This window comes from Gracilinanus agilis, chromosome 1 (genome assembly GCF_016433145.1).
Source record: "Gracilinanus agilis isolate LMUSP501 chromosome 1, AgileGrace, whole genome shotgun sequence".
NCBI lineage: Eukaryota > Metazoa > Chordata > Mammalia > Didelphimorphia > Didelphidae > Gracilinanus > Gracilinanus agilis.
In genome coordinates this window covers 524,140,525-524,165,860 of record NC_058130.1, presented here as the reverse complement: position 1 = coordinate 524,165,860, position 25,336 = coordinate 524,140,525, and the positions used below count along the sequence as shown (strand labels likewise).

General features: G+C 34.3%; 1 protein-coding gene across 1 annotated transcript in view; it reads right to left on the bottom strand.

Moving 5' to 3' along the window:
- PRKDC (protein kinase, DNA-activated, catalytic subunit) overlaps positions 1-25,336 on the bottom strand; it is a 176,941-nt gene that overhangs the window by 89,820 nt on the left and 61,785 nt on the right. The window contains exons 32-46 of the mRNA XM_044682793.1: positions 21,585-21,839; positions 19,211-19,434; positions 18,102-18,310; positions 16,280-16,412; positions 15,372-15,530; positions 11,996-12,199; positions 11,144-11,329; positions 10,644-10,748; positions 9,921-10,088; positions 7,629-7,756; positions 5,700-5,904; positions 4,626-4,804; positions 3,740-3,908; positions 3,341-3,406; positions 1,215-1,287 (exon numbers count right to left, since the gene is read on the bottom strand). Coding sequence (XP_044538728.1) covers positions 1,215-1,287; positions 3,341-3,406; positions 3,740-3,908; positions 4,626-4,804; positions 5,700-5,904; positions 7,629-7,756; positions 9,921-10,088; positions 10,644-10,748; positions 11,144-11,329; positions 11,996-12,199; positions 15,372-15,530; positions 16,280-16,412; positions 18,102-18,310; positions 19,211-19,434; positions 21,585-21,839 — 2,463 coding nt within the window. The remainder of the gene's footprint in view (positions 1-1,214; positions 1,288-3,340; positions 3,407-3,739; positions 3,909-4,625; positions 4,805-5,699; positions 5,905-7,628; positions 7,757-9,920; positions 10,089-10,643; positions 10,749-11,143; positions 11,330-11,995; positions 12,200-15,371; positions 15,531-16,279; positions 16,413-18,101; positions 18,311-19,210; positions 19,435-21,584; positions 21,840-25,336) is intronic.

Below are 25,336 nucleotides of genomic sequence, written 5' to 3'. Positions count from 1 at the left end.
CCTAAAAGTTAGTAAATAGCTATTTTGTATTACATATATAGATTTGTGGATCAATTTAGGACTAGTGGAGGTTTATTTTTTGACAAGATTTTAAATTTATGATAATAAAAAATACATATATCATTAACAAATATGCCATAAAAATATTTTGCATGGTGATATAAATGATCACTATTTTGTAAATCTGATTTCTATTTAATCAAGCATTTTCCCCCAAAATTTTATTTATTTATTTAAAAAAACCTTTCAATCAATACCATGTATTGGTTCCAAGGCAGAAGAGTGGTAGGGGTAGGCAATGGAGGTTAAGTGACTTATCCAGGGTCACACAGCTAGGAAGAGTCTGAGGCCAGATTTGAACCTAGGACCTCCCATCTCTAGGCCTGGATCTTAATCCACTGAGCCACCCAGCTGCCCCCTTAATCAAGCATTCTATTTTGCTGTTGTTTAGTCTTTTTCAGTCATGTCTGATTCTGTGATTTGTTTTAAGGTTTTCTTGGCAAAGATACTATAGTGGTTTGCCATTTCCTTTTCTAGCTCATTGTATAGATAAAGAAATTAGGGCAAACAGGGCTAAGTGACTTGTCTAGGATCACACAGCTAATAAGTTGAAGCTGGATTTGAACTCTGGTCTTTCTGACTCAAGGCCCAGCACTTCATCCACCTATCTGCCCATATTATTCCTGGATATGACAAGTTAATTAATTTAATCCAATTTTATGCATCATATAAAGAAATATTCAATTAATTAAACTGTCATTTGACCCAATGAGGATGGGTTTACTGAATAATACCAATAATTCCTTATTCTATCTAAAGAACGTAACCCCAAGTTTTAACCTGCTGAATTTCTGTCCTCCTACTTGGTCACTTCTGTTTCTGTGGGAAGAAACTGAAAAACATTCTTCTTCAAATATAAGGTCCAAACATCATGTATTCTATGTATAATATGTAATATTAGCAGAAGCCTCTTCCAGAAAGACAATGGATTCAAGATGAAGAATGAGACACACTTTTTTGGATATGGTCAATATGGGAATTATTTTTGCTAGATTATGCACATTCATATTTATAACAAGAATTTTATGTTAGGGTTTTTTTTCCCCAAGAAGTTAAGAAAAAGAGAAAATAAATGCTTGACTGAAAAAGACAAACATATTAATTTAAAAAATATTAGCAGAAATTATTTTTTCACAATTTCAAGAATATTTCACCTGAATCTCCATTTGCTGCATCTCTAGCTTCTTTTCTAATTGCAATGTACCTTTTCTTTCTTTCCATAGGAACCTGTAAGAAAAATAAAATGAAAACATTTACATTTCTGCAAAGCACTTTTTGCTATTTTCTAAACTTCAAATTTTATCTCCCTCCTCAATTGTATTCCCACAGATGACTTCCTGTGTCTGGAATGCATATCACATACAATCTTAGAGGCCATTCAGTTAATTTGTACCTAAAAAATGCCCTCTATAACATAGCCAAGACCTCTCTGAAGGAACCCACTCATTACTGAGGTAGCTTATTCTGCTTTTGAGGAGCTGTAATTGCTAGGAAGAATTTCCTTACACGGAGCCAAAATTTGCTTCTTTGTAACTTTTCAACCCATTGCTCCTTTTTTTGCCTTCAATTCGTTAATATTTGTCCTAAAATGTGGCACCTGAGACTGAATAAAAATATTCCAGATATGGTCTAATTGGAGAAGGATAGAGTGGGAGGGAGAGGGCAGTGGCAGGATACTAAAACCAGATTCACCAAACCAGAGCTCAAAATCCTTGCACTAGAACCCTGGACAAGTGCAGATCTCTCTGGCTCTCAGCTTTCTTATCTAAAAAAGGAGAGGGTTGGTTCTTTGGATCCTTATAATTCTAGATTCACAAGCCTTCAAGACCATGGTTTATATTTTTTATAACAAAGTTGGATCTTTATGGAGACCCCAAATTAACTCATCTCATGGACCATTATTTTGGCTGTATTTCACCAGGAAAGCAATGGAAAGTACTGAAATTGGAGTTGGAAAGACTTGAATTTGAATCATACATTTACATGTGACTCTGGGCAAGTCACTTAATGTATCTCAATCAGTTCTCTCATTGTAAAATGGGGATCATAATAGCATTTCCCTCACAAGACTGTAGTGAGGATCAAAGAAGATAATATATATGAGGTGCTCTGAAAATCTTAAAAGAGCTGTGTAAAGGCTAGCTATTAGTAGTAGTAGGAGTGAGCAGTGGAATAAAGTTTTTCTTTTGCTTTACTAATTTCCCAGATGGAGAGGACATCTGCAGAAGACAACGAATTAAACTTTCAGCAAGTTCTAAAATGTCAAACTAAGGACTCAGTGACGGATTAGTGAATTCATTTCCCTTGGTACTGCCCACTCCACTGCTCATCCTGCCAGGTTAGATTAGTTTTTCTGCATGTATGTGTGAAAATGATCTTCAATTTTGTAACTAAATTTACAGTAAAGTTCAAGCTCCCATTCCCATAGCATTAAAAAAAAATACCCTTACCTTCAATACTATGCATTCTTTCTAAGACAGAAGCGGGGTAAGGGCGAAACAATGGGGTTAAATGACTTGCCCAGGGTCACAAGCTAAAAAGTATCTGAGGTCAGATTTCAACCCAGGACCTCCTGTCTCCAGACCCAGCTCTCAATCCCCTGAGCCACTTAGCTGCCCTCTCTAATCCCCAATAGCATTTCAATAATATCAAAAATCAATAGACAAAAATCAAAAATAATCAAAAATCAATAGACAAAATCACAAAAGGGTCCTTTAAGACTGTGCAGTTTCCTCTGTCCACCCTCCTTGTCTTCTAAAGAGTTGCAAAAACAAACAACAAATCAGCAATGTTATCACACAGAACTTAGTCTATCTAAAAACTTAACTGCTGGAGCAAATGATGTGTATGATCTTTGTACAATGATAGTCAATGAATTGAAGACATCCAGTATACAATCCCTACTGGGCATATTCTCCAAAGATTTATTAGAAAATATACAAAATAATAATTAAGAATGAGAAGGCATTGAGGGGTTTTAACTCACATTGATGGAGGGAGTTCTCACACCAATGAAGTCAAAGATCCATCAAAATGCCAGAAATAAGAAAAGGGGCTGAATAAAGAATAGGCACCAGAACTTCAAGGTTTTTTTGGTCCAAAGTCCTAACATCACTTTATTTTGCATTCATTTGGCCCTTCTCCTAAATGTCAAACATAGGGAAAATATCTGATAGTTTTAATTAAGCAGGTTTCATTTAGATGGAAGTTTCAAAATGATTACAAAAAATATTTATCAATAATTTAAAATTTACACTGAACACAGAAAATTTTTACTCACCTCAACTTCTACAGGAAAAGTATAGCAGTGTTTCAGGTCTACCAAGTTTTCCAAAATAAAAAAGTTCTGCAAAACAAAGCATAAACATAAATATGTTATATGAAGAAAATGAAAAGTAATGGAATTATGAAAATGTTTTAATCAAATCTAGATAGGTCAACAGATATTACTTAAATACAAGGAAACATTTTCCAATAATAAAATGAGGCCCATAAGTGGGAAAATCAAAACTATAACAATCATATTTGTATTCATCTACATCTACCTAGGAATACTATGGAAAGAATCTGATGATATGAGTGGGCTACAGTTTCACTGGCTTAATGTAATTCCTTAATCTAACACAAACCTCAAGGTGAGCAATAGTTAGGGGTAGAAAATCTCTCCCAAAAGACTCACCTTCTCTGGTTTCTCAGTAAACAGAAAGCCCTGGTAAAATTTCATTTCACTGAACACCCGGCAGAGAACAGCAATGGCACAGTTATAGGCAGCACAATGATAATGCCTTCTCTTCTCCAGCAACTGAGTCTCACCTGCCATATTTTCTGTGAATGCATCGTAACACAACCTGTAGAACACACCAAAATTATGATCAGTTAATCTTCCATCTGAACCAACACTCTGAACTAATAATATGTCATAGCCTCAACTATCTGTGGTTTTCAATACCCTTAGGCAAAGAAATTCTATTAAAGTAACATTTCTATATACAGTCCATCTAGTGATGAGTTCATATTGCTATCTTAAGTTCTGTATTTGGGGGCAGCTGGGTGGTTCACTAGATAGTGAGCCAGGCCTGGAGATAAGAGATCCTGGATTCAAATGTGGCCTCGGGTAAAGTCACTTAACCCCCATTGCCTAGCCTTTACCACTCTTCTTCCTTGGAAACAAGACTCATTATCAACTCTAAGATAAAAGGTAAGGGTTAAAAAAAAAAGAAAAAATGCTGTATTTGTTATAAAATCTTATATCATTATGTTATGTTAGCCTAAAATAAAACATTTTTGCAGTTCACATTGTACTACAAATAACAGTTCTGAAATCCTGTCACAAGCTATAGGAGAAAGAACCAGAAAAAATTAACAAAACATTTTCCTTTATGGAAGATCAGGATGGAGTAAAAAACCCTCTATGCACTAATAAGCTAAAGGTTTACTAATAACAAAAAAATAAGAATTATAGTATGGAAAATGTTGGCATTTACATTTTATTAACAGATATATAAATTTAACATCTCTTCATAGGGCATATGTATATTGACAAATGGGCTTAAGTAAAAACTTACTTAATAAGTGTCTTAGTGAGCTCATTTCCCTCTACAATCGAAGAGCCGTGGAAAACTTGATTTATTCTAGATTCTTTGGAGTGAACATCATCTTTTGGAAGACGAGAATACAGTACCTCCAACATCTTATAGTATCCCAACTTTTTGGTGACTTGAGTATCAAAGATGAATTCATTTAACTGAAAAATTGAACACACAAAAATGGCTCAGTTTTACTGTGCAATACAATAAGTCTTACCAGTCTAATATCTTAAGATTAATATTAATACTTTTAGTAATACCATTACCTTTCTATTCCTCTTTCAGAATATATATGTGTTTATATACATACACTCATACCAGTTAAGAAGCAATGTTTGTTAAAAGTGCAAAATAAAAATTAATAATGCAATTGTCACATAAAATAACTGACTAGTTATAACAAGGCCAAATATTTAAATATAAATAATTAAACATAACATAGGTATTTATATATAATCATGTATAAATAATTAGACATCATATGTATTCCAGGAGGCCAGATAACTATGCCTGAGAATTAGTATGGAAAGACTCCTGGCCTTGGAATGAAAGGAAAGATGTGGGCAAGTCTTGCCTCTAAAATTATCTGTTATTGGCCAGTCATTTATCTGAGCCTCAGCTTCTTCAACAATAAAATGTGTATATTCATACTTGCATTACCTGTTTCATGGGTTGAAGGAACCCTAAGACACTATAGAAATAGAAGCTTTTATTAATTGCATGTGCTCATCCAAAAGAAGTGAAAAATGTGAACTCTATAGATAATGCTGTTCAGTTATTTTCATAGGAGTTTCACTGTAGAAGACTCTCAAGAGTTAAATTGATTAATGTTATGATTTCATTCAAGTTTATAGTTTGACATGAGTATTTACCAAGTACTTGAAATACTCTCTCTCTCTCTCTCTCTCTCAAAATGGAGTGAGTGAGCAATATTAAAAGCTGCTTCTTTAAAGCCTTAGCTGCTGAAAACATAATGTATACTGTTATGGATATTAGTCTAGGTGACATATTTTAAACCCATAAGCAATGTTTAATTTATTAAATATATGGTACCTTTGTAAATCTGGACTTCAGCACATCAAGGGCTTCTACTATAATACTACTAAAGAATTCCCGCAGGGCGGCCAAGCTACAGTGCCACAAAAGAGTCAGGAGACAACGATCCACAAATGCCTGGCGGGTGATGTTTGATAGATCATCTTTCTGGAACATTCTGTGCACAGTATCCAGTAGGGCTACTTGTGTGGTGCAGCTACTCCTGAGAAAAATGAGAATTTTGAGTTTTTCCTATTATTAACTACAAAATGAACTTTAAACTTCTGGTACAAAACTGACTAAAACCATTTAATACATAACAAATGGAATAGAAACAGAATTGTTATCTCCTAGCTCCTAAAAGAATCTCAGTTGTTCCTTTCCCTCTTCTCACCACCATATTCTTTCTTCCTTCCTAAAATGGAAGAAATTGTGGAAAATACATTGAGAGAAATAATTTGTCCATCCAGAAATAAGATTTTTTTTAAACCCATACCTTCTATCTTTGAATCAATCCTGTGTATTGGTTCTAAGGCAGAAGAGTGGTAAGGGTTAGGCGATGGAGGTTAAGTAACTTGCCCAAGGTCACAGCTAGGAAGTCTGTGGTTAGATTGGAACTCGGGAGCTCCCATCTCCAGGCCTGGCTCTCTACCCACTGAACCAACTTGCTGCCCCACCACAAATAAGACTGTGATGTTTGCAAAGCTAGTGTTCGATTCACCATCAAAACATTACATTATTCAGTGTTCAACCTGTGTATTCCATGTGCCCAGACAAGACAGTAAAAGGTGACTCTACATGTTTATATCTCAAAGGATTAAAGGAACTGATTGGCCAGACTGAACTCTAACCCATTTTAAAGTGAGATGAAGTAATGAGGGACCAGTTGAGGCCTCTAAGCCAACCTCTTTATTAACTATTCACCAATCAGAGCTGTCTTAGGATGCCAAGGGAGGGACTAAATAATGAGTTCCCAAACTGTACATAGACCTGCATGAAGGAACTTCCTGGTCTTTGATCATTGAGAGGATCACTGACCTATTAATTCACTAGTTAAATGCTAGCCTAATCAATAATCAATAAGCTTACCTAAAAACCAGTCTCTCAAATATTTTTAATTGTAATGAAATCTAAAAAGGCTTCAACTGTCAATTCCAGGGGTAAACTTCATGTCTATTATCCAAAGACAAGCCTCATTAAGGTCAGTAAAGTTCTTTATCAGTTGAGTTACAAAATAATTTTTTGACCATGGAAAGTACTAATTCAGTGATTCCTAAAGTGGGCGCTACAGCAATCCAGGGGGGCGGTGATGGCCACAGGTTGATTTATCTTCCCTATTAATTGCTATTAAAATTAAAAAAAATTAATTTCCAGGGGACTAAGTAATATTTTTTCTGGAAAGAGGGCAGTAGGCCAAAAAAGTTTGGGAACCACTGTACTAAGTAATATAAATTATCTACTAAGTTATAGATGCATCATTGCATCAGTAGAAGGGTTTCCCATGATGATTAAATTACAGATTCCCTCAAGGACTAAAATAATAATCATCATCATCACAATCATTCAAATTTAAATAATAAATCTTAAAAATTAGAAAATGTTTTTATAAACATCTTTTTTTATCCTCAAAACAGACCAATGGAAAAGGTGGTTCATTATTACTTTTACATTACTGAGGATGCAATAATGTTCTGGAAATGTTCTGGAAAGAAAATTGAATCAAGAGTCAGAAAACATGGGTCTGAAATTTGGCTTAGCTGCTTGCTAGCAATGTAACTTGGGATAAGTCATTTTTATCTTTGTGATCATCCTCATCTGCAAAACTGAAATAATATTTACATTATCCCATCTCATGGGGTCATTTTAAGAATAAAAATTGATAAAATATGTAATTTTATGAATGCCAAAGTATCTATAAGCACTTCATAAATTGTAAAAATTATTTACCTTCCAGAAATCCTTTGGAAAGTAGTTTGAAACAATTCTTCTATTACGTGTTTCTGGTCCCGACAAAGAATTTCTGTCATGAATTGCAATAACATAGGGCTCTGGGATAATTCCAATGCATCTAGAAACTGAGAAAATTAATTCTGGTCATAATATTACTACTTCTTTTTGATATGTACATGAATAATCAAGAAATATTTGTTTTGGGATTTCATTTTCATATTTTCCATTCATTCTAGACCAGTGATAGGCAAACTTTTTAAAGAGGGGGCCAAAGGAAAGGAAATGCTCATCTGTCAGTCTGTTTCTAAGGTAACTCTTTCAAAGTTTCATTGTATTCGCCAGATTAGGAATAATGTCCCCCAGCCAGATAGAATATTTCAGGGGGCTGTATCTGGCCCACAGGTCGTAGTTTGCCCATCACTGTTCTAGACTATATATCCCATAATTAGAACTACTTCTTATTATAAAGTCACAATATCCAAGAAAAAGGACAGAAAAAGAACAGAAATTGTTACATTACACACAATTTGTATATGTAATAAAGCAACATTATAATATTCCTAAAAGCACTTTATTCACATATGGTATAAAACAATATTTGCGAAGGGCCTAAAAACAAAAGAATGTAAAGGTTAGAAAATTACTTTGCAATGATTTAGAAAATCACTGTATGTGAGTATATGTGCATATGTATATATGTGCAAACATAAGTGCATATACATATATAAAATAGATAAATTTAATAACATAGATATATTTTATTGGTGGGAGGTAGAGACAGATATATATATATATCTATATATCCATGTAAACTACCCCACTAACATAGAACAGTTTTAGAGAATTGTCTGGGGAAGTGTGTCCAGGTTCACAATAAGTAAATAATAACTTAATTTTTGATCAATATAAAGCCAATATGCCTCAGAGATAAGTCTGGAACTCAAGAATTCTTTATTTTGAGGCCAGCCACCAATTACTATATAATGTGTTTTTTTTCACTATTCTTTTTATTTTTAAATGTAATTCTACATGAACGAAAATCTATTTTCTCTCTCTTATAGTTGTTCTTTGATTTAATTATATTTCTTAATCTCTGAAGTTGTTTAAGCAAGTGCTTAGGGAATTGCTTAAGGCAGTGATGGGAAAACTACGGCCTGGATATGGCCCACAGGGAATAGTTTGCCCATCACTGATATACACCATAATATGTAGATAGAATCTGCTGTCCTCCCCTCCAGTCCGTCCCCATCTCGCTGCGTGGCTGGATGTCATGTCACAGGTGAAAAGCCCTAAGAACATGACCTGGAACTGAAGGTTACAGGTTTGGGTTCAAGAGAAAGGATAAAGGTGTGGGACGAGACACGCCCACTCTATTTCCCAGAGTGTGGCTGGGGAGCTTGGCAGAAAGCCAGGTGGTGGTCAGTTAGGTTAGATTAGGCTTTATACTTCTACCTTTTCTTTTCCCTACTTCAAGTGATTATTAATAAACTTTATGAAAAATAATATTTGGAGTTATTGTTATTAAACTTAAATTTTACAATAATCTGTTCATACCTTCCCAAAATGATCAGGACTCTCTTAGTTTCTAGGAGTTTTTTGTCACCTGCTATAAATATTTTAAACATATAAGTTCTTTTCCTCTTTCTTTTGATCTCTTTGGGATATTTGTCTAAAAGTGTTTTGCTGTGTCAAAGGATAGACACAGTTCACTGACTTTGATACGTAGTTTCACAATGTGTACCTCCACCAATAAGTGCATTATTGTATCTAATTTCCCACAGTGCCTCCCAAAAAAAAAAAATCTATCATTTTCCTTTTTAGCAAACTTTGCCAATCTGATGAGTGTAAAGTTTCTCAGGATTGTTTTAATTTGCCTTTCTCTAATTACTAGAGAACTAAAACATATTTCACATGGCTATAGAATGCTTGGATTTCTACCTTAGAAAATACCCTATTCATATCCTTTGATCACTTGTCAACAGGGGAATGGTTCTTATTCTTATAAATTTTAATCAGTTCTTTGAATAGCTTAGAAATAATAACCTCATCAGAAAAACTTTCCATTATTATAAATGAAAATGGAAAAACTATCCTGAAATATTGACACTTGTTCCAGAATTACTCCATACTTTTAGAATTCAATATTATTTTTCTAGTCACCATACAATGTTTTTTTTCTATTTTGTGATATTTGCATTAATCATCTCATTTTTATTTTTGAAAATATGGAATTGAACAAATGGTTAATAACCAATAATTCAGACTTATACAATTCTGTTCATTACTAACCTTTTTTATGCAGTCCACATAGTTGTTGTACTTCAAAGTTCCCTGGACAAACTCGTGAGATGTCATAGGAAAATTAGAAGCCACAAGCTTTTCAAGAGCAAGTTTAAGATCTTCAAGCCTTTCCCCAGTAAGATTAGTAAAGAATGGGAGAATGATCAAAGACTGACTCTGTCAAGGAAACATCAGGAATATAGACATATGAGATTGTACTAATAGCAGCCAATAATTTATACTGGTTAATTAAAATGATTATTTACTAAAGGTAATTAAAATGACAGCTCAAGTGAAATGAATTATCTCAGTATAATACTTAACTTTTATTGTAAGGGAAAAACCTGAATCAAAGCCTCAATTTCAGCTGTCCTTTTAAGGTCATCCATTAACTAGAATCTTGGTAAACTTACACATATGTATAAATTTTGTATAATAATATTACAAACTCACAGGATGTTTTATGTTAATTCATCTAGATTTTATGTTCATCTGTATAGTTCCGTGACACTAAGGAAGGAGTCAAGCCTGCACCTCTAGAGCTGGTTCAGGTCTCCAGAGGTGTATGATTGGCACAATACACCCACTCTCTTCCCTTATTGTGACTGAAAAGCACTCAAGTACAGAAGAGGAAAAGTAGAATTCTTGAATAATTTCCAAAGTTCTCTAAGGCTATAAGGGTTTTTCTTCTTCTATTACACCATCCTGTAAGAATTCAAAAACTCAACTTACCTTTAAATTCAAACCCAACTTTGGATCAACTAATAAACTGGTATATGTAGTGAAGACCTCCAAGAAAGCTCCATGATTCATATTAAAAGATACAGATGAATCTATCTGAAGGGAGTAAAAATCAACAATAATAATTTGACAGTTTTTGTATTCTCCCAAAGGACTATTATTTCCCTTACATTTTTCCCATATTTTAAATTTCACAAATGGAATATAATTCTTTAGGCTTTAACTATTTTTTCTAAAATATTTAAAAATTCAAAATATATAGAAAGCACTCTCAAAAGTAAAACTCACTCCACAAATACAAGATTCAGATTATCCTATAAAAAAATGAAAACAGCAAATATTGTTATTAACAAATCAAAATTTTAAATGCTATTAATCATAACCTTTCTTCATAACAGCAATGTTTTAAGAAATTTCAGAAAGAAGTTGATTAATATAGATTATGGAGAAAGCTATAAATACAACAGCATTTTTAAACAACTACAAAATACCTGGAGAATTTTAGCCATCAGAGTCAAAACTGCCATTTTGCTTTCTGGAGCAGAATCATTGGCCCACCATGAATCAAGTTTCTTCCAGTTTTGAAGAATTGTTGCCACTAATTTTATTCCTTGTTGCTTCCGTACAGCTCGATCTCGGAAGCTCTGATCTAACATACCATTCAAAATGGCACCCACCTAAAATGAAAACATTTTTTTTTTACAATCATTGAGTGACATTTTTAAATACAGCACAATTTTTAAGGAATATGCTTGCCTCTTGAAATTGACAAAAATTGTAACAAATTGCTTAGTTTTGCGAACAGGGACAAAAAAATATTTTTCATGCCATGACTACTTAGACTAGTCAAATATATTCTGAGTCAATAAAGAAGTTATAATAAATGACAAAGCCACAAAACAATTCTCTGCAGTAGACACTACCAGGCAGTACTATTGCTAATCTTAGAAAAGAAGATACAAATTTTAGGAAATCATCTATTCTACCTTAATAGAGCAGGTAAGGTAAACATATCAATAGAAATAGTGTACATTATCATTTCTTAAAAAATTTGTTGTGTTTTTATAACCAAAACACTAATCTTGCCCTAGTCTGCTCAGGGCAATCCAGATTTTACAGGTACTAAAAACCTAGAATAAATAAAATATTCTAAAAAATGAAGCAATATGAAGAATTGGAGCATCAAAGAAACTCAAAATTTCAACAGTGGATGAAGCCTAGAAATTATCCAAAAAAAGGTTTCAAAACCCAGAGGTGGTTTTCTTTTAAAATGACAAAATAATTTGGGTAATTTGTGACAATTTCTAGATATGATATTATTATTCAAAGAAAATGTTCAATACCATTTTGGCATTATCCACAGATGATTTCATAAGCTCTAATATAGCAGTATCGAGATTTTTCAGTAGCTCAATGTTGATAACTTCTGAGAACAGGCTATAGAAATATTCTCCATGGGAGAAGCTGATTAGATTCTTCTGGGATGTTCCTGAGAGTGGCACAGAGAGCACCACTGTATTCAAGAGAAGATTCACTAACTCTTCACACTGTGAAAAGAAAAGTTGATATTTATCCTCATTTTAAAATATATATTTAGGAAAAATATCAGAAAATGCAGTTAGTACTAAAAAATTAAACACCGGATATAAGACAATTCTAGACCTTTTTCTTTTGAAAATATTTATATTGTATCATCTGGTTGGCAAAATATTCTAGATAAAAATGAAAGGAAGAAGCTTTTAAGGACTGATATATTTTCATTTACAATAAATATACTGAGGACAAATGGAATCCAATCTCCAATCTCTATGAAAGAATCTGGTTTGATACACAGAATTATAAAATTTTGTAATTCAAAATCACCTTAATCACATATAAGTTTTAAGGTGAATATGGGCTCATTTTGTCCAAAGAAAAGAATGGCCACATTTCTAACCTTTAGAAATAAACCTCAAAGAACACCATTTCTATTCTATTTTGCATATGTTTGGAAAGAAGCTTAAATTCCCACATAAGTCCAAATCATCCAACAACTACCCCCCCACTACCCCTCTGAGCCCTCCCCTTCTATCCTCCCAGGTGTTGGCACAGAGATGGAAAGACCTTAGGAAGAATTTTAGGTCACAGGTGAGTCCTAGTGTCAGGAAGACCTGAGTAAAGCTTCCTCAATTGTAAAATGGAGATCATAATAGCACCAACCTCACAAGGTTGTTGTGAGGATCAAATGAGATATTTGTTAAGCACTTAGCACAGTACCTAGAATAATAAGGGTTTTTTATTAAATACTTGTTCCCTTTCCTTCCTGTTTGAATCTCAAGCTTACTTCAAGACTTGGCTCAAAATACCAACTGCTTTCCTGGTCCCCACAACTGCTAATTCTTCTAACATTATCTAATATCTATTATGCATCTATGTCAGAGAGATAGAACAAGAAGTATATGTACGTGCTACCTCCTCTACTAAGACATACCCTCCTAGACAGTAGAGACTACTTTTGCTACATATCACTGCCTAGAACAGAAAAAACACTTAAATGTTTGCCAAATGATTTTAAAAAGAGGTCAATAAATATTCAATTTAAATAATAGAAATTATGTGCCAACTATATGCAGAACAAATGACATTCTGATAGGCTGTAAATCAAAGTGATTATTCATAGGAAAGTACTTTCTGCTAAGTTCAGTCCTGTTCTCTTTACTTGGTCTCAAAGGGACACTGACAATAGCCAACAAAATGAACACTAGCAGTAGCATTATTTTTAATTCTTAAAGAGATTACAAACAAGAACAGAGTTTTATTCTCACTGCTCCAAAGATTTAAGACCAAGAGGAAAAAATCGCTAAATGAAATTATTCTAGAGTTGGAAGAAGTTAGAACAATGTTCTTTTGCACTTTGTGATCTTAAAGCTGAAAGCAAGCATGCATTTGTATTGTAAGGTAATACTTTATTTTATCTTATCTAGCAAGGTATGAAGATACTGCATTGTATATAGGTGGAAGAAGTAAATGGATTACTGAAATCACAGATCATTTGAAGTATTCAAGTACCATATTATCAAACTATATTTCATATGCAGTAATAGTTTCCTAACTATGTAAACCATATTGATATTTCTATTAATCTAATATTTTATGTTATATGGCAAAATCTCCTTTATATTAAGAGCTCATCTCTTAAAAAAATTTAAAAACTCACAATTTCCCTAGAATATAGAGAATTATTCCAATTTTACAGATGGATGAAAGAAAACAAGACTCAGAAAGGGAAAATGATTTACCCAAAGTCATCCAGTTACTCAAAAGAGCCAGAATAGACCAGAATTCAAACCCAAAACTTCTGGTTCCAAGTTCAGTGCTCTTTTTTGCTACATTATGTAGAACCAGCAAGGTTAAAAGGCTATTTACATTTAAGTTTGGAGGGAATGCTACTACTAAAATTTTCTATATTCTACAGATTAGCATTTGTACACCAAAAGACACTAAATCATATTTTTTCTTTATACTTAAAAAAGTATTTCCACATAGAAAATTTTTAAAAACAATCTTCAAAAACTATCAAATGAAAGAACTATTAATAAGTGAAAACAATCATTCTCAAATTCTACATAAAAAAGTATTATATTCAATAAGTTTATGGATTATCTTTTTTTTTTTTTTTCTGTTCTCAACTCTTTCTGAAAAGTGCTTTCTAGAACAGCAAGGTGACTCAGTGGATTGAGAGCCAGGCCTAGAGTCCTGGGTTCAAATGTGACCTCAGATATTTCCTAGCTGTGAGACCCTGGGCAAATCACTTAACCCTCATTATGCTACTGCTCTTTTGCCTTTGAACCAATATTTAGTATTGATTCTAAGTCAGAAGTTATGGGTTTAATTTTTTTTAAGAAAATAGTGCATTTTATATATGCTTAAAACTATGAAGTATATTAAATCAATTAACAAACATTTATTAAGAGCTGTTTATAATTATATATTAGATATTATTAAGAGCTATTAACATGCCAGGCACTGTACTAAATGCTCAGGATACAAATAAAGGTAAAAACAAAGTTTCTTCCCTTAAGAAGATGACATGTTTTAATGGAAGAGTTAACATTCAAATGACTATGAAAATTTGTCTATCCTCTCCCTCCCTCTCTCTCTCCCTGTTTCTGTCTCTTTCTCTGTCTCTCTGGTACTCCCAGGAATCAATATAAAGTCCTTTGTCATTGAGGTCCCACAGCCTTGCCCTTCCTGCCTTCTAGATTCCTTTGACTCTCTTCCCCTCTACAGACTTAATATTCAGCCATGACGCTACATCTCCCCCTGTCCCTTTCCATTGCCTGTCTTCTGTGCCCAGGATGCTTTTCTCTAATTGTGGCCCCTTCCAGCCTTCTCTCTGAGATAAGCTTCCATTAATGCTAGATCTATGTGCATGCATGCATGCATACATACATACATATATATGGAGAAAAAGAGAGAGAGGTTGAGAGAGGGGGAGAGAGAGAGAGAGAGAGAGAGAGAAATCAGAGTAAGATTTACCATTATCATATTTAGGTTCATGTGAAAGACCAACATTTTTTGAACAATTAGGGGTATCAATTCCTATAGAGGTCATTTACCATAATGTCCCAATTACTCAACCAAGTGCTAAATCCTATTTCTAGAAATAAACAGAATGTGGGTGGCTCCATATTTCTGTAACTGATACACAACTGATCACAAAACTCTTTTTTCTCCTACCAATCCTCCAAAAGCAAAGGCCAGCTCCAGAAGTCCACTTGCCAATCGCTTACTACTGATTTCTAGTGAAGGAAGAGCAGTCCTCTCATCTCCTGGTGCAATGCCTTTATAAACAACAGACAGGAGCTTAGAACCAATTGGATGGGGTAGATCTGTAACCTAAAATAAACAGATATTCAACAATAAAGTATTAAGCAATATTATAGTAATAAATTTTTCCTAAAGTCTATAAAAAGTGCTTTGTTTTGAAAGTTTCAATATATAATTTGTCAAGAGATGAGACAGTTCTCAAGAGAAGAAATCTTAAGCTAACAAAAATACTAAGAGCAAGGCAAATTAAACCCACTGAAGTTTTACACACATCAGACTGGCCAAGATGACAAAAAAGGAAATAGATAATTGTTGGGAGAGCTATGGGAGGAGGGAGGCACACTTTAGTTTGGTGGAGTTGTGAATTGATCAAACTGTTCTAGAAATCAATTTGAAAAAAGTCAATAAACTATTCAAATATCATTTGAACAGGGATACAATTACTAGATGTATAACTCAAAGAGATCAAAGATGTACAAGAATACAGTTAATACATTTTTGTTTTGGTAAAAAATTGGAAATCAAGAGGGAGGAGTAGCTATGTGGCTCAGTGGATTGAGCACCAGGCCTATAGATAGGAGGCCCTAGGCTCAAATCTGGCCTCAAACACTTCTTGGGTGTAGGATCCTCTGTAAGTCACTGTATGCTTATGTCACTAACAACATAAAATGACAATATCTTAAATATTTTTGTGATTTGAAGTAAAGAGTTCTTTGTACACTAAAGATTATTGACAAATGTTATAAGTGAATGAAAGAATACAATATAATAAGATCAAGAGATACATAAAATCATTGATTTTCCATGAAAATATTTACCTGAGAGTGTACTGTAGAATGCAAAAGCCCTGCTTTATGAAGCTGTTTACATGCTGACAAGATAGAAGCCAGATTAGCTCTATCAAATCGAGCATCTGGATTGTATAAATCAACATCACAAATGACTTCGATGCTGGCCAGGTAAGAGAAAGAAAACAAAACAAAATTAGTTTTTGACCTCAATAAATTCTAACAGTACAATCCAGAAAAAAATGCTCTCTGGATTCATTTGTAAATGGAATTGCTGGTTACTCAGCACACCTTTCGGCCAGCCTGCCATGGGTGGTACAGCATGATCCCAAGGCTTCTGAGAGAAGATCTTGGGATAGTGCAGCTACTTCCAGGCATGTGGCTAATTAAGCTGCTGTTTGTATTTTGATATGTATCTTATACTTCTTATCTATGATTAGGTCTAGGCCAGGGTTGGCAAACCTTTTCCGGGTTCTGGTGCCCAGAGGGCAAAAGCTGTCTATAGGCCCCAGCATGACTGGAGAGAGCTGAGGGAGAAAGTGCTCACTCTGAGCAGCTGGAGAGAGGGATGGGGCATGCAAAAATATGTCCTTGGGCTCCAAGAAGAGGGGGAACAGAGCAGCTCCCCAAGGCTAGTTGTGCACACCCATGCCATGGCTTCTCCAATGAGGGTCTAGGCTTCCAATTTGGGTTCTGAACTCATTAACAAACTTCATTGGATAACTTCATTAATTCAATAGATTGGATATCTATTATGTCTATGTCTCAAGACTTACTTCAAAAGTTTAATAATCTAACAGGAGTCATTAGACATACAAAAATATTATGAAAGATTCAAAGAGTTTAGGCAGAGGACTAGACATTTTCTCCAGTCCTCATGACGGTTCAAACTTCTCCAAAATAGTAATCATACAGCCTAGGACTGCCAAAGCCCTGATGAACTAACAGCAGCATACATGCTCAACTGGAAATAAGGAACAAGCAGAGGGGGAGACTCTACATTGCAATAGTGTAAGCCAGTGTCTTCCAAAGAAGAGGGAGAGACCCCCTCAAGGGCTACATGACCAGCTAGTTGGAGACTGCAGAGATGGAGGGAATCTAGCTTCTCCACAATAGCTATTGCAGGACCTGACTCCAACAAAATCAAACCTGTCCTTACCCCCCAGGCTCTCTCTAATCTATCCCATTCCTATCCTATGCAATCTCCCAACTGCTACCTTTCTAAGCTAGAGGAAATTCTCTAAAGATACTTATAATCCAAGCACTGCCTCTACTGCTTATAGCACTAGCAACAGAGGGGACATTGGGAAGACTCTGCAGCGCATCTGTCCCCTCTGCCCACCAATCAGTTGCTGGCTGCTGGACGTCCCCTGCAGAGGTCAGGACTGCTGGGTAAGAGTCCCATCTTCCCTGTTTTTGTTCTGGGAGGGACAGAATGCATTAAAAAGAAGGCTACATTGTAATCTACATCACAGAACTCATTCTATTATCCTCACCCATTCCTATTCCTCCTCCAAACTTCCTTACCACCATGGAGGGCACCAATCTCTTCATTAGATATGGGACAAAAGATAGATAGAAGAGTCTAAGATAAAGAAGCCTTGAGCCAAAATGTATCATGACTAGAAAAATCAGAAAGTAGAGCAGGTTTAAGTAGGACAATGAATTGGTTTTGAACCTGTTGAGCTGAATGTCCTAGTGAAGCATCCAGGCTGCAGAGGGTTCAAATAACTCTTTTGAGGCATTAGAAACTTTGAAAATGCCACTCCTAACTCTGGACAGCATCAAAAAGTAAATAGTTTTTGCTTCAAGTTAGAATTAATAAGTTGTAATTTTTACTTTAAATGCCTACCTTTGTGGTGTTATTCTTTTCTTTATGTTGATTTCTAAAGATTCTTTATATGGAGATTTCTTTAAGGCTTTCATGAGCTTCACACAGACACAGGGAAGATTATTCATTACTTGCACATCAGCTATGTTAAAACCAATACTTGATGGATCGCACAATGTTTTGACTAAGAGGTCCATAAAGTAAGTGTTAAGTAAATCCTTCTCAAGGAGCTGTAAAAAAGGATTCAAATTAATTAAGTTGTTTTAGATAACAATTATTATCCTTATATAACACCATAACCTAATTAATTTCATATTTGCAAAACTGGGCTAAAAGACCTTTCTCTCTAAGATCACTGGATCATAAAAGGATCACAAAGGATGGAATAATGAGAATCAAATATGAGTCATTAGGTTTCTTCTTACTCAAGAAAATTTACATAATATGCAAATTTCATTTTATTTTTCCTTTCAAATATGATTAGCTGCTAAAGGACAACACAAAACATACTAAATAAAACCTATATTTAATAGGTAATCTGGAAATATCACTTTAAGGCTACTTAGTGAATAAAAACAAAGCCAAAAGACTATTAAAATTATTTCAATTATGTTCACCTATTACATCCATATCAATCATTAAGTGATACAATTAAATTTGATCTGTTAGAACAACTAGGCCTCTTTCACCATCTGGCTTTTTTCTCATAGCCCTGAAGGCAATTCCAAAAGATGAGATCTGAAAAGAGTCTAGGCAAAAGCAGCATTACTATAATAGATATGTGGCCTCCCAAGTCGAGTATTTTGGATGATAACCCTTTTGAATGTATAAATACTAGTATTTCTTTCAAATGTCTCACTAATTTATAGTTTATGTGCTTCTAGTCTTTACTAAACTAACAGTAATCAAAATCATAGGATGAGATATCCAAGTAACTCCTAGCAGCTTGATTTTAGCCTCCAATAACACCCTACAACTTTCATTATCATTTGGTTAATTACTTAAGCTTTTCTCTAAGCAATGTTTTATAAGAATTCTAATCTTGGGAAATGCTATACCACAAGTATATTAAATAAAAATAGTATTATAAAAGTCATCAATTTAAAAAGATTGCTCTGTGATGTTCCTACCTTCCAGACATCTTGACAAGTATTTAGAAGCATTGATGAAAATTCCATAATTCTGACCACAATTGTACACTTGCTGTAATTATATTCTTCTCTTTCTTGTGGGCTGAACATGTTGCCTTTCACACCTGTGCCAAAGCATTTTTCTGCTGCTCTAATATCATGAAGAGCAATGTTTTCTAAGAAAAAGCCCACAGCTTTTAAAAATGAAGATTTTGCTTTTGTACCTAGAAATAATTGCATAAATTATACAATTATTTCAAAATTCTCTAGTTTAAAACAAGTAAAAATATTTTATTCTAAACCTAAGAGCCTTCATAGCAAGATTCAATAAAACAAGTATTGCATTAAAAAAAACCTCACAATTTAAGAAAGATGTTTATAAGTTGGTGAGCATCCAAAGGATAATTAGGATGATGAAAGAGTTTTGAATTCAAGTCACACAAATATCAGCTGAAGGAACTAGGGATGTTTAGCTTAGTGCAGAGAGGAAGAAGTGAGGTAAAAGATATTGGGACAAGTCGGCAATCTTCAATTACATGGAAGGCTGTCATATGGAAATATGACCAGTCTTGTTCTAATTGGTCTCAGAGAAGGTAGTCAAGAGCAAAGTGAAGAAGTTGCAAAGAGAATAATTCAGGCTGGATATAAGAAAAAATTTCTTAACAACTAGGGCAATCAGTGGAATGGGCTGCATTGGAAGGTTTCCCCTCACTGGGATTCTGCAAGCAAAAGAAAGACGATCACACATTTGTATATTTTGTAGTGCAGATTTCTTTAGGGGGCAGAGTAGAACCAGATGACTGAGATTACTTTCGATCTAAATTTCTGTGTTTCTATAATGGCACAATAAAAACTGGAAAATTATAGTCTTCTCTTATCCTCAAAATATTATTTAATTTCTGATTCTATAATAAAAATGTAAATTATGATAATAAGGTAACTATGGGAAAATATTCAAAATAAAAATTAAAAAATAAGTTTAAAAATGATAAGCTATGAGACTAAAATATAATCAAAAATAACATAAAGAATCAAACCTTATAGAGTAAGTTTCTAGCTTTAGACTTCAGACTATTACATTTCTTTTAAAAAGTGAAAATGCAAACTATCTCTTGCCAGTTCAGAGAAAACACAATACACTATTAAGAGAAAGAAAGGTATATTAAGAAGTCATGGGGGACTTTTAAATGCAAAATGCTCCAAAAGCCAAATAATACTTAATACTAGCCCTAATAATAATAATACTTAATTTTATAATCATAAAGCCATCTAGCTATATGAAATTAAAATCTTTCAAACGAAGTATCATTTTAATCTCACTGAGACAATGAATCTTTAACATTATGATTTCCAAATTATTGGGAATAAAAGACCCTGAAGAGAATAGTCAGATTTTTTTACAGTACCCTTTAATCTACTTCTTTCTCAACCACATGTCCCTAATATATGTACAGAAAAAGAAGATTAGGAAAAGGGTCAAAATAGGTTGAGTGGGAGGAAATGGAAGAGGCAAAAAGACTTTTGGGATATAAACTCATTCAATTTCTTTATTGTCTCCTATCACCCCATGCCTATAAGAAAACCATCTCATTTGAGAGATAAAGGAGATATGGATTTTAGTTTCAGTACTTTTAATCCCTAAGTGCCATAATACTTTAAGATAATGCTTTATGGATTTCTTTCCAGTGATTCAAAATAAACAAACTGTCACTTTTCCCCTTTCTTCCAGTACTGTTGAAGTGATTCACATAGACATCAATTTATCAAATTTTTTGATTCACCAAAAAATCAGAATATTCCACATTTTGACTACCTATACATAGATATTTTCAGACTATGGACCATGAAGGAACAGTGGCCACACGTAGCAGACCACAGTTCTATAGAAATTAACCCTATCATTTCTAAAAGTATTTAAAACATTTGAAGGCATAGACAAATTAAACATGGGGCCATAGAAAATGGAAGAAAAATCAAAGGGTCTTTATATATATTTTAATGTTATACAAATTAAAACTCTAGAAATATATCAGGAAGGTAAAAAAGAACATTATTCATTAATTCCTCTGTGGGTACTCTCTCCACCAATTTAGATTCAAAATCTTTTTGTTTGGTTTTTATGAATTAATATGGTCAAAAAATTAGTCACCACATATCCAAACCTCTGATGAGGAGCATCTAAAAATTAGCTAGGTTCCTGTGACAGGCATATAATCCACTGGCAAGACATTACCTGATGCTAGCAGATTAGCAGGACTGGCCAAAAGAAGTGATCTGCTGGAATATTCTGGAGCCCAAAGATCACACTTTTCCTATTTGGAGTAAAAAATTTCCCAGACTAAAAATGAAAAACCAGGGCACAAATTTTACCTACCTAGTATCTCTTGTGCTTTGACAGCTCTCTCTTCAATAAATGTATTATAACACTCCAAAGCTGCTAAAAGCATATCCATCCACTGCACAACAGCTCTTAAAGTAAAGGGTCCTTGCAAATCGAAGAGTGTAGGTTGAGCCAGGATTCCTGACAAATGGTCACTAACATTCCCCGCTCCTTCAAATCTATTTATAAGGAAAGAAATGTCTTCTTTTTTGAGAATGTCAGTCAACCAACAAGATGGAGATTTGTTGCCTTGATAAAAAAGGAAAAAAGATTTAATATTACCAAAATCAGAACATTTTACATAGAACCAAGTTTTTGGTGTTTTGTAATCAAATCATTATAATGAATGAAAAGCAGCAAAGAACAGGAATAAAAATTTCAATATATTTGGAATATAAAACTAATCAAAATATATTTTATTTTAGGCTTCATAATATTTCAAATATCTTTCAGGTAATTTCCATGCCCAATGCCACAAATATATTACATAATCAAGCTAACTTTCTATATACACTTCTCTTTATATATAAATAAATTTTTCTTATTATTGTTCCAGACTTCTTATTTCTTGGTGCAAGGAACTTGAGGAAATTACTACCAATTCAGAGGGTTAACTCTTCTATTACTTAGTGTTGTTTAGGGCAGTGAAAGATTAAAATCTGGTTAAGATCACACAACCAGTAATATTAGAGATAGGATTTCAACAAAAGAATTCCTAACTACAAGTGCTATATATCTATATCTATATCTATATCCTCACAGTTAAAATCTTACTATTTTTGCTGTTATCAGTCAAGTCCAATTCTTTGTGACTCCATCTGGGGTTTTCTTGGTAAAGATACTCTCATTGTTTGTCATTTCCTTCTCCAGCTCATTTTAAGATGAAGAAACTGAGACAAATGGAGTTAGGTGACTTGGCCAGGGTCACACAGCTAGTAAATGTTTGAGGCTAGATTTAAAATCAGATTTTCCTGACCCCAGGCTCAGCATTCTATCTACTGTGTCACCTCACTTACCCCAATGAATAAAGCCAACAAGGCAGAACAGAATGAAAGTGAACCCTCCCTATAGCATCTGATGCTGATGACCATCCTCTTTCCTCTTAGCTTTTCATGATACTCTTCTTTCTTGGTTGTACTTCTGACTGTTCCTCCAATTCCTTACTCCATTTTCTATAGTTCTAAAATTATCTAAGACCTAAGACATTCTCCTAGGCTGTTTCCCCTTCTCTCTCTAGGCCACCTCATCAACTCCACTGAGTTTAATTAATTAATTAATTTAATTAATTAATTAATTAACATTTATCTGCAGATAACTCCCAGAACTGTATCTATATCACCTCAGTCTCTGGGAGGTCCAGCTTCAAATCCCCACGGATTAAACATTTCCATATGGCAGTCTTTCAAGTGCCTTAAAATCAAAATGCCCAGAACAGAACTTGGTATGGGATTCCCTCTCCCTGCAACCCCTTTCTTAATTTCTCAGTTTCCATGGAAAGCATCCTCTTCCTCCCAAGCCCCCAGGCGCACAACCTCGCAACCCCCCTTAGTGGCTGCCCACTCTCCCTCGCTACAGTTTTCTACTTCCACATCTTCCTCATTCCCATCCCTTCTGTCCCGTCCCACAGCCTAGAGTATTACCACAGCCTAATTGTTCTCACCTTTCTCATCCATTCTCCATACAGATAGCAAAAGGATACTCTGACCACACAAGTCCACCATTGTCATTCCCTTAATCGATTCCAACAGCCAGCTCTCAGATCAAAGAGAAACTGTTCTGTTTGGCACTGAAAGCCCCTTCGAAGCCTGCCCTGGCTTCTCTTTCCAGTTTCATTACAAATTACTTCTCTTCATGAACTCTGTCGTCCTGCCACTTTGGATACACAGACTATTTTGGCTGCCATATAACAACCACATTACCATCTTTGTGCTTTTGCAAGGGCTGTGAAAACACTCTTTTCTTAAACATTTTCTCCTCACCTCCGCCACTAGAAATCTGCAATTTCTGTCAAAGCTGAGCTCAAATGTGTTCTCTGACATGAGGCCTTTCCTGATTCACCCAATTGTAAGCACCCCCCAACCGCATTTTATGTATCTATAAAACTTATATATGACTATATTTTACTTGTAGTATCTCTAATAAAATAAGTTCCATAGATGCAAGGGCTGTTTCATTTCTGCCTTTCTATCCCAGTGTCTGGCACATAGAAGATGCTTAATAACTACCCTGTGGTCATTTAATAGTATAACCTAGGTTCCTAGTCTACCTCTGATGTATAGTAGCTATGTGACCCTGAGCAATTCACTTTAGTCAGTGGAGGAAATTTCCACAGCTGAAGTGCCCCAGAGATGAAATCTCAGAACCATACCAAGACAAAATATACATTAAAATTGTTACAACAAAGTTAGGGAGATGTTCTACAAAAAGTCATTATTTTCAAGCACTTAAAAGCTTTCTAAAAAAAGATTCTTTTGTAATAATTATCAGAGATATTATTTATGTTAACTCCAAGGGAGTCAGTATTTCTTTTTTAATAAATTGCAATTTTTAAGCTATTTTAATATTGTTGCATCCCAAAAATAAAGACAAAAAATCAGTAAGAGCTCTACTTATTATAATAGTATCAAATCATTCTGATTCTAGTGAATAATATCCAATATATTTCTGCACATAAACAAACATATGTATATATATATATGTATATATATATAAATATATATAACTTTCTCGATTGGGAAGAGGGACATTGGAAGAGTCACTGACTCATAGGAGGAAAAAAAGAAACTAAAAAATAAAAAGTAGTTTAGTATTTTTAGTTTTTAAAATAAATTTTATATTTCCTATTCATTCAAGTTTTAAAACTGAAAAAATTTTAAAATCTTAAATATTTCAGTTCTCTATTCTGGCCAATCACTACAGTCAGAGGAGGAAGAAAAAGAGGAAAAGGTCTGAAGACAACTTCATGACAAGAGTCAGTCTATCCCATCTACCTACTCTAGCTGAAAGCTGAACTTTTCACCAGACTAAGTAATGATCAAGAAATCCAAGGAGAAACTACACCTTGGAACTACACAAATGGTCACTCAGAAGCCATGGTCAGACAGAAGCCCAAGGGGAACAAGAAAGTTCCCCTGGTACCTTTGGTGCAGGGCTAGCATCCCAGAGAACCAACGACTACCAGGGATATGAGTAACCTATAAAGTTCTGTGTCTGAAGCCCTGATGAGAAAGACATGGAATAGGATCTTGGAAGACCCTGAAGACGTACAGATCAGTGATCACTCAAGTGCCAAAGAGCAAAAGGCAATAATGCTCAAATAAGGACAGGTTTAAGAGTCCAAACAATATTAGAGCAAAAAGGTTGGAATGGAATATAGATTATAATACTCACAACAAAATTAAGGAGATATTCTACCAAAAGTAATTATTTTTGAGCACATAAATCTTTCTAAAATACATTCTTTTGTAATAATTGTCGGAGACAACATATGTTATCTCAAAAAGGGGTCAGAATTTCTTTTTAGTGAGGTATAATTTTTTTAGATACTGGGAAATGTTAGGAAATTTAAGATATTTGATACAAAAAACAACTAAAAGGTTTCCAGGTTAAGATGGTGGCAGAGTAAAAAGCAGCTGCTTGGGGAAAGTATGGGCATTCAACAAAATTGAAGAATTCGAGGTATTTGCACAGAAAAGACCAGGGCTAAATGGAAAGTTTGATATCCAACCACAAAAATCGAGAGAAAC